The sequence below is a fragment of the Sylvia atricapilla genome, unplaced genomic scaffold (genome assembly GCF_009819655.1).
Source record: "Sylvia atricapilla isolate bSylAtr1 unplaced genomic scaffold, bSylAtr1.pri scaffold_177_arrow_ctg1, whole genome shotgun sequence".
Lineage (NCBI taxonomy): Eukaryota > Metazoa > Chordata > Aves > Passeriformes > Sylviidae > Sylvia > Sylvia atricapilla.
Genome location: NW_027077106.1, coordinates 1 through 14,715, shown reverse-complemented (window position 1 = coordinate 14,715; position 14,715 = coordinate 1). Strand labels below are relative to the sequence as shown.

The 14,715-nt window shown below is 49.2% G+C and overlaps 2 protein-coding genes across 2 annotated transcripts; both read left to right on the top strand.

Annotated features, from left to right (window-relative positions):
• Positions 1-402: 402 nt before the first annotated feature.
• Positions 403-2,773, top strand: LOC136374884 (SLAM family member 7-like). Its single transcript, XM_066340270.1, has 6 exons — positions 403-477; positions 1,046-1,342; positions 1,417-1,686; positions 1,894-1,920; positions 2,375-2,473; positions 2,700-2,773. Exons 1-6 carry the CDS (start codon positions 423-425, stop codon positions 2,771-2,773), a joined length of 822 nt encoding a protein of 273 aa, XP_066196367.1. The 5' UTR covers positions 403-422.
• Positions 2,774-3,999: 1,226 nt separating this feature from the next.
• LOC136374883 (SLAM family member 7-like) lies at positions 4,000-5,760 on the top strand. Its single transcript, XM_066340269.1, has 4 exons — positions 4,000-4,101; positions 4,666-4,962; positions 5,042-5,328; positions 5,719-5,760. The coding sequence occupies exons 1-4, from the start codon at positions 4,047-4,049 to the stop codon at positions 5,758-5,760; spliced, it is 681 nt and encodes a 226-aa protein (XP_066196366.1). The 5' UTR covers positions 4,000-4,046.
• Positions 5,761-14,715: the final 8,955 nt, after the last annotated feature.

Genomic DNA, 14,715 nt, shown 5'->3' with positions numbered 1-14,715 from the left:
ATTCTCCTCCTCCCAGCCCCAAAATCCCCATTCCAGACCATTCCAGGATTTGGGCTCAGAGACACCCCGGAGATCCCAAACCCAGGGGCACCAATTCCCAAATTGTGATATTCCCTGGAATAACTCTCTCCAGGCTGGTCCCCAAAACCCTGAGCCATCTGTCACACACGGCCACAGTGACACTCTTTGTCCCCGCTGCTCTTGTGCCACCCTCAGGCTTGTTTGGGAACTGAGTTTATTTTTTCCCTTAAATGCTCCACGATGAGCGCGACTTGACACCCAAGAAAACAGATTTTATCACAAACCGCATTCAAACTTCCCCCCAGAAGCTGACAGGACACCGAGAGACTTCTGCCTTGTCCTTCCTCTCTCGTTATGACAATTCCCTGAGTGCTGAGATCCTCTCTGTGCTCCGGACACCCATGGAGGGGTTTTGGATCCAGCTCCTCGCCATCCTCACGCTCCTCACCCAAACCTGTGAGTGCCCCGTGCTCCTGGTCCCTGGGAACCAGATTTTGGGGGTGGTTTTGGGGGGTTTTAGGGTCAGGGGAGGGCGGGAGCAGCTCGGCGGGGTTGGGTTTGTGCCAGATGTTGGCATCTGGGGCTGCCGTGGGTCTCTGAGGTGTGGGTGGAGCCCGAGGTCCACCTCTGGTCCAGCTGTGTCCAGGTGTTCTCCTGCTCCACCTGCAGCTCCTGCTCCCCGCGGGTCATCTCGGGGTGGTTTTTGGGCTGAAAAGAGGGAAATTGGGCAATTTCAGCCCTTCCCTGCAGCCCCGGAGGGGTTTTATCACACGACTCAGCTCGTGGCTTCCTTGTCCAGAAGATTTCTGGGAGTTCATCTTTCCCAGCAGCTTTTCCTTCCCTGGCTCAGAGACACTCCGCTGTCCGTGTCCCAGAGGTGACGGAGGAGGAGGGAGCCAAAAATTCCGAGCCCGACCTCGGGGCTGAGGCACGATCAGATTCCTTGTCTTGGTTCAGCACCTGGATCCCTCCTGGATCCCATCCCACCCTCACGCCGTGTTCTGTCCCCACTTTCTGTCCCCAGGCAGCGCCAGTGACACCACGGAGCTGATCGGGGCCGTGGGCAGGGCTGTCACCTTCCGCAGCCCCGACACAGACACAGGTGGATATGTGGCATTCTGGAATTTTGGAGATGATCCCATAGCGACTGTGCTGTTTAAGGATCCTTCTGAACCCCTGTTTTCAAAAGAATATGAAACTCGTTGCACTGTGTCCAAGGATGGTCGGGCACTCAGCATCACCCAGCTGAGGATGGAGGACGCCGGGACCTACTCTGTGATCACTGGGAGAAAAACATACACCTTCACACTCCTCGTGTACAGTAGGTGACTTTAGTGTTGTTTTGTGGGTTTTACACTAAAATACAAGAGTTTTCTGACCCCCCTGTGCCCCCAGGGGAGCTGCCAGAGCCCACGGTGACCTGTGCGGCCCAGAACTGCTCAGGTGGGATCTGCAACTTCTCCCTGCTCTGCTCCGTGCCCGGAGATGGCTTTGGGGACGTCTCCTACACCTGGACAGGGTGGGGTGAGCAGTGGGAAGGACAATCCATGGAGTTCCCGGTGGATAAATCCTCCCTGGACAACCTGGAGCCGCTGAGGTGCACGGCACGGAACGCCGTCAGCATCAGGAACGTCACTGTCACCAACCCCGGGGGGCTGTGCCCAGGTGAGAGCCGGGGACAGGTGGGAATTTGGGATGAGATTTGGAGTTGGGATGGGAATGTTTGGGTTGGGATGAGCTGATCCCGGTCCCCTGAGAGCCAGGTGGGATTTGGGGTTGGGATTTGGATTTGGGGTCAGGATTTGGGGTCAGGCTGGGCTCGGGGTGCCCAGGGCAGCTCTGACCCCTGTCCCTGTTCTCTCCCCTCGCCAGAAATCTCCACACACCCTCACGACCCCAGTGAGCTGCCACCCCCTGTCCCTGTCCAGCTGTGTCCCCAAGTGTCCCCAAGTGTCCCCAAGTGTCCCCGAGTGTCCCCAAGTGTCCGGAGCAGTTTTTCCATGTCCATCCAGACAGGGCAATTGGGGACCCTGAGCCCAGCCCCCTCCAGCTCCTCCCAAAAACCCTTCCCAGGGAACGTTCCGGATCTTCCCGCAGCTCCCAGGGACAGGGCTGAGGAGTGGTGGCCCCAAACCCCAACCCCGAGAGGTTCCCACCCAACAACTCTGGGATTTGGGGGATTTGGGGGATTTGGGGAATTCTACGACTACTGATTCCACCAATCCTCCCGTCCTCATCCTCTGCCCTGGCTGGGATTGATTCTCCTGGAACGAGGGATCAGGGAGGGGTTGGAGGCCGAATTCCCGGTGCCAGGAAGAGCCGGATTGATTTTGGGATCTTCCCCCTTTTCCAGGTGCCCCCTCCAGCAGCTGGCTCAGGATCGGGCTCGTCGCCGGGGTGGAAATCACGGCGCTTTTGTCGGTTTCCCTCATTTTCTTCTGCAAATCCCGAGGTGAGAGGGAAAAACCATCCCTGGAGCTCTGGGGAGGAGGTGGGGTGGATTTGGGGTGATTTGGGGTGGATTTGGGGTCATTTGGAGTAGATTTGAGGTGATTTGGGGTGGATTTGGAGCAGATTTGGGTCTGATTTGAGTTTCTCATTCCCGCTCAGGTGTGGGAATATGTGGGAAAACACATTTAAAAACGAACAAATGCCAGGAAAATCTCTGTTTGTTCCAGCGTTGGAGCAGGTGACCGCAAGGTGCCACACGAGCGGAGCAGCTGAGATTGGTGTCACCAGCGCCGGGCTGTGACACCGGGACTGCGACGTGAGGACTGTGACACTGTGACACTGGGACTGCGACGTGGGGACTGTGACACCGGGATTGTGACACCGGGTCTGCAACATGGGGACTGTGACACTGTGACACCGGGACTGTGACACTGTGACATTGTGACACCGGGACTGCGACACTGTGACACCGGGACTGCGACGTGAGGACTGTGACACTGTGACACCGGGACTGTGACACTGTGACACCAGGACCAAGACAGTGTAACACTGTGACACTGGGACTGCGACGTGGGGACTGCGACACTGTGACACTGTGACACCAGGATTGTGACACCGGGTCTGCGACGTGGGGACCGTGACACTTTGACAACGGAACTGTGACACCCAGACCAAGGCCATGGGTTGTCCAGGACCAGAGTTGGGACTGGGCTGGGACCAGTTCGGACCAGTTCGGACCAGAGCTGGGACTGGGCACAGGCCAGTTTTAACCAGTGCCATGACTGGGCACGGACCAGTTTGGACCAGTTCAGACCAGTGCTGTGTCAGCAGGGAGCACCTGATGGGCAATAAAGACACAGCAACGTCTCCCATGGAGAGACTTGTAGATATCAACTCTAAAATCGTTCTCATTCCAGACCCAAAATCCTCCTCATTCCAGCCCTACAATCCCAGTTCTGGATCCAAATTTCTCCTCATTCCAGTCCCAAAATCCTTCTTGTTCCAGCCCCAGAATTCTCCTTTCAGAGCCAAATCTTCCACCTTCCAGCCCCCAAATCCTCCTCAATCCAGACCCAAAATCCTCCTCATTCCAATCCCCAAAATGCTTCTCATTCCAACCTCCAAATCCCTGATACAGCCCCAAATTCTCCTCCTCCCATCCCCAAAATCCTCATTCCAGACCATTCCAGGATTTGGGCTCAGGGACACCCAGGAGATCCCAAACCCAGGGACACCAATTCCCAAATTGTGACATTCCCTGGGATAACTCTCTCCAGGCTGGTCCCCAAAACCCTGAGCCATTTGTCACACACGGCCACAGTGACACTCTTTGTCCCTGCTGCTCTTGTGCCATCCTCACCTTTGACTGGACACTGAGGTGGCCTTTTTTTCTCTCTCTAAACACATCAAATTTCCATTGAGTGTGAACTTCACCTCCTCAGAGTCATTTTTTTCTCACAAACCACATCCGGCCCATTTCCCTTCAACCTGATACCAAAACCCTTCACAGACGCTCTTCGTTTCCTCATATTTGGGTGCTCGGTGCCAAAAATCCTCTCCATTTTTGGGCACCCATGGAGGGGTTTTGGATCCAGCTCCTCGCCGTCCTCACGCTCCTCACCCTAACCTGTGAGTGCCCCGTGCTCCTGGTCCCTCGGGAACCAGATTTTGGGGTGGTTTTGGGGGGTTTTAGGGTCAGGGGAGGGCGGGAGCAGCTCGGCGGGGTTGGGTTTGTGCCAGATGTTGGCATCTGGGGCTGCCGTGGGTCTCTGAGGTGTGGGTGGAGCCCGAGGTCTACCTCTGCTCCAGCTGTGTCCAGGTGTTCTCCTGCTCCACCTGCAGCTCCTGCTCCCCGCGGGTCATCTCGGGGTGGTTTTTGGGCTGAAAAAGAGGGAAATTGGGCAATTTCAGCCCCTCCCTGCAGCCCCGGAGGGGTTTTATCACACGACTCAGCTCGTGGCTTCCTTGTCCAGAAGATTTCTGGGAGTTCATCTTTCCCAGCAGCTTTTCCTTCCCTGGCTCAGAGACACTCCGCTGTCCGTGTCCCAGAGGTGACGGAGGAGGAGGGAGCCAAAAATTCCGAGCCCGACCTCGGGGCTGAGCCAGGAGCAGATTCCTTGGTTCAGCACCTGGAGCCCACCTGGATCCCATCCCACCCTCACGCCGTGTTCTGTCCCCACTTTCTGTCCCCAGGCAGCGCCAGTGACACCCCGGAGCTGATCAGGGCCGTGGGCGGGAACGTCACCTTCCGCAGCCCCGACACAGACACAGGTGGAAATAACGTATTCTGGAATTTTGGGAACATTCCCATAGTGACTGTGTCATTTAAGGATCCTTCCCAATCCAGATTTTCAAAAGAATGTGAAACTCGTTGCATTGTGTCCAAGAGTGGCCGGGCACTCCGCATCACCCGGCTGAGGATGGAGGACGCCGGGACCTACTCTGTGAACATAAATGGAAATATATTCACCTTCACCCTCCAGGTGTACAGTAGGTGATTTTAGTGTTGTTTTGGGAGATTTTAGACTACAAAAAAAAAGAGAATTTTCTGACCCCGCTGTGCCCCCAGGGGAGCTGCCAGAGCCCACGGTGACCTGTGCGGCCCAGGACTGCTTGGACAGCATCTGCCTTCTCTCCCTGCTCTGCTCCGTGTCTGGAGATGGCTTTGGGGACATCTCCTACACCTGGACAGTGTGGGGTCAGCAGTGGGAAAGACAGTCTGTGGAGTTCCCGGTGAAGAAATCCTCCCTTGATGAGCCGGGGCTGCTGATGTGCACGGCACAGAACGCCGTCAGCCACAGGAACGTCACTGTCACCAACCTCAGGGGGCTGTGCCCAGGTGAGAGCCGGGGACAGGTGGGAATTTGGGATGAGATTTGGAGTTGCGATGGGAATGTTTGGGTTGGGATGAGCTGATCCCGGTCCCCTGAGAGCCAGGTGGGATTTGGGGTTGGGATTTGGATTTGGGGTCAGGATTTGGGGTCAGGCTGGGCTCGGGGTGCCCGGGGCAGCGCTGACCCCTGTCCCTTTCTCTCCCCTCGCCAGAAATCTCCACACACCCTCCCGACCCCAGTGAGCTGCCACCCCCTGTCCTTGTCCAGCTGTGTCCCCGAGTGTCCCCAAGTGTCCCCAAGTGTCCCCGAGTGTCCTCGAGTGTCCGGAGCAGCTTTTCCATGTCCATCCAGACAGAGCAATTGGGGAGCCTGAGCCCAGCCCCCTCCAGCTCCTCCCAAAAACCCTTCCCAGGGAATGTTCTGGATCTTCCCGCAGCTCCCAGGGACAGGGTGAGGAGTGGTGGCCCCAAACCCCAACCCCGAGAGGTTCCCACCCAACAGCTCTGGGATTTTGGGAATTTGGGGGATTTGGGGGATTCTCTGACTACTGATTCCACCAATCCTCCCGTCCTCATCCTCTGCCCTGGCTGGGATCGATTCTCCTGGAATGACAGATCAGGGAGGGGTTGGAGGCCGAATTCACGGTGCCAGGAAGAGCCGGATTGATTTTGGGGTCTTCCCCCTTTTCCAGGTGCCCCCTCCAGCAGCTGGCTCAGGATCGGGCTCGTCGCCGGGGTGGAAATCACGGCGCTTTTGTCGGTTTCCCTCATTTTCTTCTGCAAATCCCGAGGTGAGAGAGAAAAACCATCCCTGGAGCTCTGGGGAGGAGTGGAGTGGATTTGGGGTGATTTGGGGTGGATTTGGGGTCATTTGGAGTAGATTTGAGGTGATTTGGGGTGGATTTGGGGCAGATTTGGGTCTGATTTGAGTTTCTCATTCCCGCTCAGGTGTGGGAATATGTGGGAAAACACATTTAAAAACGAACAAATGCCAGGAAAATCTCTGTTTGTTCCAGCGTTGGAGCAGGTGACCGCGAGGTGCCACACGAGCGGAGCGACTGAGATTGGTGTCACCAGCGCCGGGCTGTGACACCGGGACTGCAACATGGGGACTGTGACACTGTGACACCGGGACTGTGACACTGTGACACCGGGACTGCGACGTGGGGACTGTGACACCGGGATTGTGACACCGGGTCTGCAACATGGGGACTGTGACACTGTGACACCGGGACTGTGACACTGTGACATTGTGACACCGGGACTGCGACACTGTGACACCGGGACTGCGACGTGAGGACTGTGACACTGTGATACTGGGACTGTGACACTGTGACACTGTGACACTGTGACACCGGGACTGTGACACTGTGACACTGTGACACTGGGACTGTGACACTGGGACTGCGACGTGGGGACTGTGTCACTGTGACACTGTGACACTGGGACTGTGACACTGTGACACCAGGACCAAGACACTGTGACACTGTGACACCGGGACTGTGACACTGTGACACCAGGACCAAGACACTGTGACACCGGGACTGCTACATGGGGACTGCGACACTGTGACACTGTGACACCGGGATTGTGACACCGGGTCTGCGACATGGGGACTGTGACACTGTAACACTGGGACTGTGACACTGTGACACCAGGATCATGACACCGGGACTGTGACACGGGGACCATGACACTGTGACACCGGGACTGTGACACTGGGACTGTGACACCGGGACCGTGACACCAGGACCATGACACCGGGATTGTGACACTGGGAATGTGACACCGGGACCATGACACTGTGGCATCGGGACTGTGACACCGGGACTGCGACATGGGGACCATGACACTGGGACTGTGACACCGGGACTGTGACACCGGGATTGTGACATGGGGACTGTGACACCGGGACCAAGGCCACGGGATGTCCAGGACCAGAGCTGGGACTGGGCTGGGACCAGTTTGGACCAGTTCGGACCAGAGCCCGGACTGGGCACGGGCCAGTTCAGACCAGTTCCGGGACTGGGTACAGACCAGTACAGACCAGTTCAGACCAGTGCCGTGCCAGCAGGGTCCACTGGATGGGCAATAAAAGAAGCAGCAAGAGATTCCCTGTCCTGCTTTATTTGGGATTTTCGGGATAAATCCTGGGGTTTATCCCAGATTTTCCATGGATTCCCCAGCCCTGGGATGGTGCGAATGTCCCTGGGATTGGATTTTTAGGGATTATTTTAGGATTTTTCCATCCCAAACCGTTCCAGGATTCCCTATCCAGATTAATTCAGGATTTTAGGGATAAATTCTGGATTTTATCCCATTTTTTTTTTTTTTTCCCCATGGAGTCCCCATCCCTGGAATTACCCAAGCCTGCAATTATCTGGACCAGCAGGAATTGTGCCAAAGGGGCTTGGAACCAGATGGGATTTAAAATCCCAACCACCCCTAAAACCTCCCCAAAAATTCCAAAAAAAATCGACCCTCCCCACCAAAATCCCACCCCCCCCCCAAAAAAAATCCCACAAAAATCCCAAACGACCACAAAAAAATCCCACCCCCCAAAATATCCCAAAAGATCCCAACCCTCCCCAAAATATAAAAAAATCACCCCAAAAATCAAAAAAGATCCCCCTCCCCAAAAAATTCGCCCAAAACCACCCCCCAAAAATCCCAAAAGAGTAAATAGCCCTGGCAAAACCTTCAAAATTCCCCCAAAATTCCCCCAAAATCCCAAAAGAGAAAAAAAAAAAAATCCCTCAAAATTGCAAACCCCCCGCAAAAAAATCCCAAAAGAACCCCAAAAAATCCCCCCCCAAAATCCTAAACATATCTCCCCAAAATCACAAAAAATCCCCCCAAACCCCACAAAAATCCCACAAAATTTCCCCAAAACCCCACAAAAATCCCCCAAAACCCCCAAACCCCCAAATATCCCACAAAAACCCCCCCAAATCCCAAAAATTGCCCCAAACCCCACCACCCCCAAAATCCCCCACGCCGCGTTCCCAAGCCGCTTGTGACTCAACCCCCAATTAAAAAAAAAAAAAAACAATTAAAAACAAAAAAACTCCAATTAAATAACCCCGAACCAGTTTTTCCCCCCTTGGAACCCCCGATAAAAATCTGCCAACTGGCCCTAAAATTAAAAAAATTCCCCCGAGGGGGAAAATGTGGGAAGAATTTCATTTATTCCAAAAGGGGCCCCCTGGAAAATTCTGGAAGTTCCGGATCCTTTTTGGTTTTTTTTTTGTTTTGGGTTTTTTTTTTTTTTTCCCGCAGGTTCCTCCCAGGCCCTCGGGGGAATTTTGGGATTTTTTGGGCTCCTCCCAGATTTTAATTTCTCAACTTTAATCCTCCTCCTCCTTTTTTTTTTTTTTTTTGATTTGGAGTTTCCTCGGAGTTGCTGTTGCTTCTCCTTGGAAATTTTTGGGATTTTTTTTTCCTGGAATTTTTGGCATTTTTCCTAGAAATTTTGGGGCATTTGTGGGAATTTTTTTTTCCGGGATTTTTTTGGTTGATTTTTTTTTTTTTTGCCCCCAGAAGTTTTTGGGATTTTACCTGGAATTTTTGGTAATTTTGGGGGGATTTTTTTTTCCTAAAATTTTGGGGAATTTTTTGGTTTTTTTTCCCCTGGAATTTCTGGGATTTGTCTTCCCCTGGAATTTTTGGGATTTTAGGCTCCTCCCTCCTCCCGGGTTTTAATTTCCCAACCTCGATCCTCCTCCTCCCTTTTTTGATTTGGAGTTTCCTCGGAGTTGCTGCTGCTTCTCCTTGGAAATTTGGGAATTTTTTTTTTTTGGTTTTGTTTTCCAGGAATTTTTTGGGCAGTTATTTGCCTTTTTTTTTTTTTCCCAAGGATTTTTGGTGCTTTTTAAATTTTATCCAGGATTTTTGGGGGGGATTTTTTTTTTTTTATTTTATCCAGGAATTTTTGTGGGTTTTTGTTTTTTTTTTTTTTTTTTTTTAATTTATCCAGAAATTTTTTTTTTTTTCCCCCTGGAAATTTTTGGGATTTTTTTTTTCCTGTAATTTTTGGGATATTTTTTTAAGTTTGTTTGTTTTTTCCGGGAATTTTTTGGGATTTTATTTTTTTTTCCTGGAATAATGGAGGTTGGATCTTTTCCCCCACAGGTGAAATCCAGCTCAGGTAAGAGGCTGCCACGAGGGGAAAATTTGGGAATTTTTAAATTTTTTTTCCTGCCTCAGGAGTTTTCCCGACTCCTTTGGGAGCCGAAATTTGGGATTTTGTGCCTCTGATGGGCAGAAAATATGGAAAAATTTGGATTTTTTTCCTATTTTCCAAACCCTTACGTGGGTTTTTCCCCCACTTTTCAAACCCGAAAATTGGAAATTTTTTTTCCCATTTTCCAAACCCAAAAATTGGAATTTTTTTCCCATTTCCCAAACCTTAAACAGGATTTTCCCCCCCATTTTCAAAATCCCAATCGGAATCCTTGGAAAAAATCCAGGGAAAAGGGAGAAGGTGGGAGAAATTCCCCGGAGGAGCTGAGATTTGATTTTAATTTAATAGTAAATTAAATTAAATTAAATTAATCTAAATTAAATAAAATTAAAATAAGATAAAACAAAATATAAGATATAAGATAAAATAGAAAATAGAATAAGAATAAATTTTAAAAAATCTGGCTGAGAAAATTTTCTGGGATTTTTCTGGAATTTTCTGGGATTTTTCCTCCTTTTCCTCCTTCTCCTCATCCTAAAAAGGATCTTTTACTTTTTCCTCTCCAATTCCCATCTGGTTATCCCCAAAACTTGGAATTTTAGGGTCGAAAAATCACTTTTTTCTTCTTCTTCTCGCTCTTTTTTTTTTTTTTTTTTTTTTTTTTTTTTTTTTTTTTTTTTTTTTTTTAATAATGACCCCAAATCAAAGCACAGAAATCCGAAATAAATATTTTTTTAAAAAAAAATCAGGAAAACCCAAGAGCAAATCCTGGGATCAAATCCCAGAAAATTCTTTTTTTCTTCATCCACGGGGATGAATTTTTTTTCCATTTTCTTTCCCGATTTTTTTCAACTGTCCCAATCCCTTCTCCTTGGAATTCCCACCCGGTGGGATCGGGAATTGATATTTAAAAAAAAAAAAAAAAGGATTAAAAATTTGAGGTTTCAATTAGAATTCAAGTTGAATTATTTTGTTTCTTTTGATTTAGGTCTTTTACTTGTTTTATTTATTCTGGCCTAATTTAAATTTATTTTCATTTCAATTCTTTTATTTGGTTTTATGGCTTATTTGGTTTATTTTAATTGGATTTGAATGTAATTTAATTTTAATGATTTTCTTCCTTTTTATTTGTTTATTTAATATTGGTTTGACTTTATTTTAATTATTTTATTTCTTCTTATTCATTTTAAAATTTAATTTCATTCTTTATTTCATTTTATATTTTTATTTTATTTCATTTTTAATTAATTTTATTTTATTTTATTTTAATTTAATTTAATTTTTATCTAATTCCTTTTTTTTTTTTTTTTTTTTTTTTTTTTTTTTTTTTTTTTTTTTATTTTTTTAAAATTTATTTTTTCCCCAGGAAAATGTGGATCGTGTGGTCCCGGCTACGCCACGCCCCTGGACGCCATGAAAGGTGAGCCCAGGGCGGGAACGGGAAAAATCCGGAAAATTCCAGATTCCAATGGGATAAGGATGAAATTTATGGGATTTGGGATCATTTTCCGGAAAATATTGTTCCCCCAAACCAGAATTCCAATGGAATAATTAAAATTTTGTGGGATTTGGGGCGGGCTTGGGAAGAGATTCCGGAAAATCCCGACCTCCCAAACCGGAATTCCAATGGGATAATTAAATTTATGGGATTTGAAATCATTATCCAGAAAATCCTGTTCCCCCAAACCAGAATTCCAACAGGATAATTAAATTTATGGGATTATTTTCTGGAAAATCCCGTTCCCCCAAACCAGAATTCCAATGGAATAATTAAAAATTTTGTGGGATTTGGGGTGGGCTTGGGAAGAGATTCCGGAAAATCTCGACCTCCCAAACCGGAATTCCAATGGGATAATTAAATTTATGGGATTTGGGATCGTTATCTGGGCAATCCCGACCTCCCAAACCGGAATTCCGATGGGATAATGACATTAATCATGACATTGATGGGATCTGGGATGTCCCAGCCCGTGGCAAAGTCACCTCGCCTTCCCCTGCCCCGCCCTTTATCCCAACGATTGCGAAAGGATTCCTTGGAAATTCGGGAGCTCCGGAGTTCACGTCCTGAAATTCCCAATCCCTGAAAATCTGGGAAATTGAGAATTCTCCTTCTGGAATCCCAATCTCTGAAAATTTGGGAAATTGAGAATTCTTCTCCTGGGATCCCAATCTCTGAAAATTTGGGGAAATTGGGAATTCTCCTCCTGGGATCCCAATCCCCAAAAATTTGGGGAGCTCTGGGATTGGAATTGGGAATGGGGATTGGAATTGGGAATTGGGAATCGGGAATGGGCTCGGAATCGGGACTGGAATTTGGATTGGGAATCGGGAATTGGATTTGGAATTTGAGCAAAGAAATGGGCTTGGAATCGGGATTGGGAATGGAATTGGGGTTGGGAATTGGGAATTGTGAGGGATTTTAATTGGAATTGGGAATTGTGAGGGATTTTAATTGGAATTGGGGTTGGGAATTGAGAATTTCGGGAATTGGGATCCCTTGGCAGCCGTTCACCAGCCCTGGCCCGTCCTGGATCAACTCCAGAAACCCCAAATCCCCTTTCCCAATCCCTGGAGCAGCTCCAGGAACCCCAAATCCCCTCCCTGTCCCTGTTTTCCATCCCAGACTCTTCCTCAGCGTTTCCTGAACCAGTTCTTCCCACGCGGCCGGAGCCGCCCCCACAGGGCCAGGGAGGCTCCGGAGGGGTGGGGAGTCGGGGATTTGGGGAATTCCTGCCCTTAATCCAAGGATTTCGTGTCTCCCGACCTTCAGCTCAAGGATTTGGGCTCGATCCGAGGATTTGGGGCTCAGTCCGAGGATTTGGGGCTCAATCCAAGGATTTGGGGTCTCCCAGCCTTGGATTTGACCTGTCCAATCACATCTCCTGCGGTGTCCAGGTTCCTCCCGCGTGGGTGGGATGGAATTTGGTTCCCATTTGCATTCCCATTCCTATTCCTATTTATTTTCCATCCCCATTCCCATTCATATCCCCATTCCCATTTTTCCGATCCCCATTCCCATTATTCCCATCCCCATTCCCCATTCCCCATTCCCCATTCCCTTTCCCATTTCCCATTCCCATTCCCATTTTTCCCATTCCCATTTTTCCCATTCCCAATCCTCCAGGGCTGCATTTGATGATCCCACGCACCTTTTTCCAACCTAAATCATTCCCGAGAGAGCCTGAAATCCACGAATCCCCAAAAAAATCTCTCCATGGAACAGCGGGAAAACTCAGATCTGATCATCCCACAAAATTCCCGCTCCGGGAAAGGTTTTTCCATGGATTTTAAGGAGGTTTTTTTCCCAATATTCCCGTTTTTCCAGGCCCTCGGGAAGAGATCATCTACATTCCCTGCATCTACAGGAACACCGGGAAGAAAATTCCCGATTTTCTGGCCACGGTGGACGTGGATCCCAAATCCCCCTGCTACAGCCAGGTACCTTCTGTGGGCATCGCGCAAAAATTCCCAAAATTTCCTGGATTGGTGGGAAGAGGGTGTGGAAAGCCAATGGGATTATGGAATTTTTGAGGTCGGAATCCTTCCAAAGTGCCACATCCACTCAATATTTTGGGACTTCCAACCTGGGATACGGTCAGGGATTTATCCCTGAAATTCCAAATCCTGGAGTGGTTTGGGGTGGAAAAGATCCTTAAATCCCAAAAAATCCCACCCCAATTCCATGAGCAAGGACGTTCCCGGGTGGATCCGGGGGTGGGGAAATCCATGGAAAAAGCTGGAATAAAATCCAGGATTTATCCCCAAAATCCCAAATAAATCAGGACAGGAAATTCCTGGAATGGTTTGGGACGGAAAAATCTGGGAATTTGACATTTGATCTCAGGAAAATTTGGGAATTTGATGTTTGATCCCAGGAAAATCCTGGAATTTGGCGTTTGCTCAGGAAAATCCGGGGATTTGTTATCTAATCCCAGGAAAATCTGAGAATTTGGTGTTTAATCCCAGGAAAATCCTGGAATTTGGTGTTTAATCCTGGGAAAATTTGGGAAAATTTGATGTTTGCTCCTAGGAAAATCCTTTAATTCAACATTTAATCTCAGGAAAATTCGGGAGTTCGCTCTTCGATCCCAGTAAAAGTTGGGGGAAAAGTGGCAAAATTCAAGAAAAATTCAAGAAAATTCAGGAAAAAAAATCAGAAAAAATGAGGAAAAATTCAGAGAAAATTTGGGAAAATTTGGGAGAATCCATGAATTTGTCCCCAGGTGATCCACCGGCTGCCCATGCCCAACGTGGGCGACGAGCTGCACCACTCGGGCTGGAACATCTGCAGCAGCTGCCACGGGGATCCCAGCAAATCCCGGGATTTCCTCGTCCTGCCCGGCCTCATCTCCTCGCGCATCCACATCGTGGACGTCAGGACCGACCCCAGGGCGCCTCGGCTCCACAAGGTTTGGGGGATTTGGGAATTTGGGATTTGGGGTTTGGGATTTGGGGGATTTGGGAATTTGGGAATTTGGAGTTTGGGATTTGGGGGATTTGGGGTTTGGGATTTGGGGGATTTGGGATTGGTGGGATTTATGTCAGGGCCGACCCCAGGGCGCCTCGGCTCCATAAGGTCTGGGGGATTTGGGATTTGGGATTTGGGAATTTGGGGGTTGGGATCTTCAGGATTTGGGATTTGGCATGGGTGGGGTTTAGGATCGGAGGGGTTTGAGATCTGTGGGATTTGGGAATTGGGATGTGGGATCTGAGGGATTTGAGATTTGGAAATTGGGAATTATGGGACTTGGGATCAGTGGGATCAGTGGGGTTTTGGGATCAGTGGGATTTGGGAATCGGGAATTATTAAGGATGGGATCTGAGGGATTTGGGATTGGGGATCAGGAATTCAGGATCAGCAGGATTTGGGATCGGTGGGATCTGGGAATTTGGGATTTGGGATTGGCAGGATTTGGTATCAGGCGGGATTTGGGATTTAGGATTTGAGAGGGGCAGGATTTAGGATCGGTGGCAGATCAGGGAAGAGCATTTGGGGCAGGTTGGGGTTTTGAAGAAGCCCAGTGGGAGATCCTGGTGGGAATATGGGGTTGGAATTACGGAATTATGGAATTTCGGGGGTTGGAAAAAGCCTTGCAGGAGGTGGGGCTGCAAATCCCGGCTGAAAAATCATGGAATTACAGAATTAATGGAATTTTAAGGTTGGAAAATACCCTTTAGGATCGAATCCACATCCCCAGGTGCCGCCATCCCGAAGTTTTCACTCCAG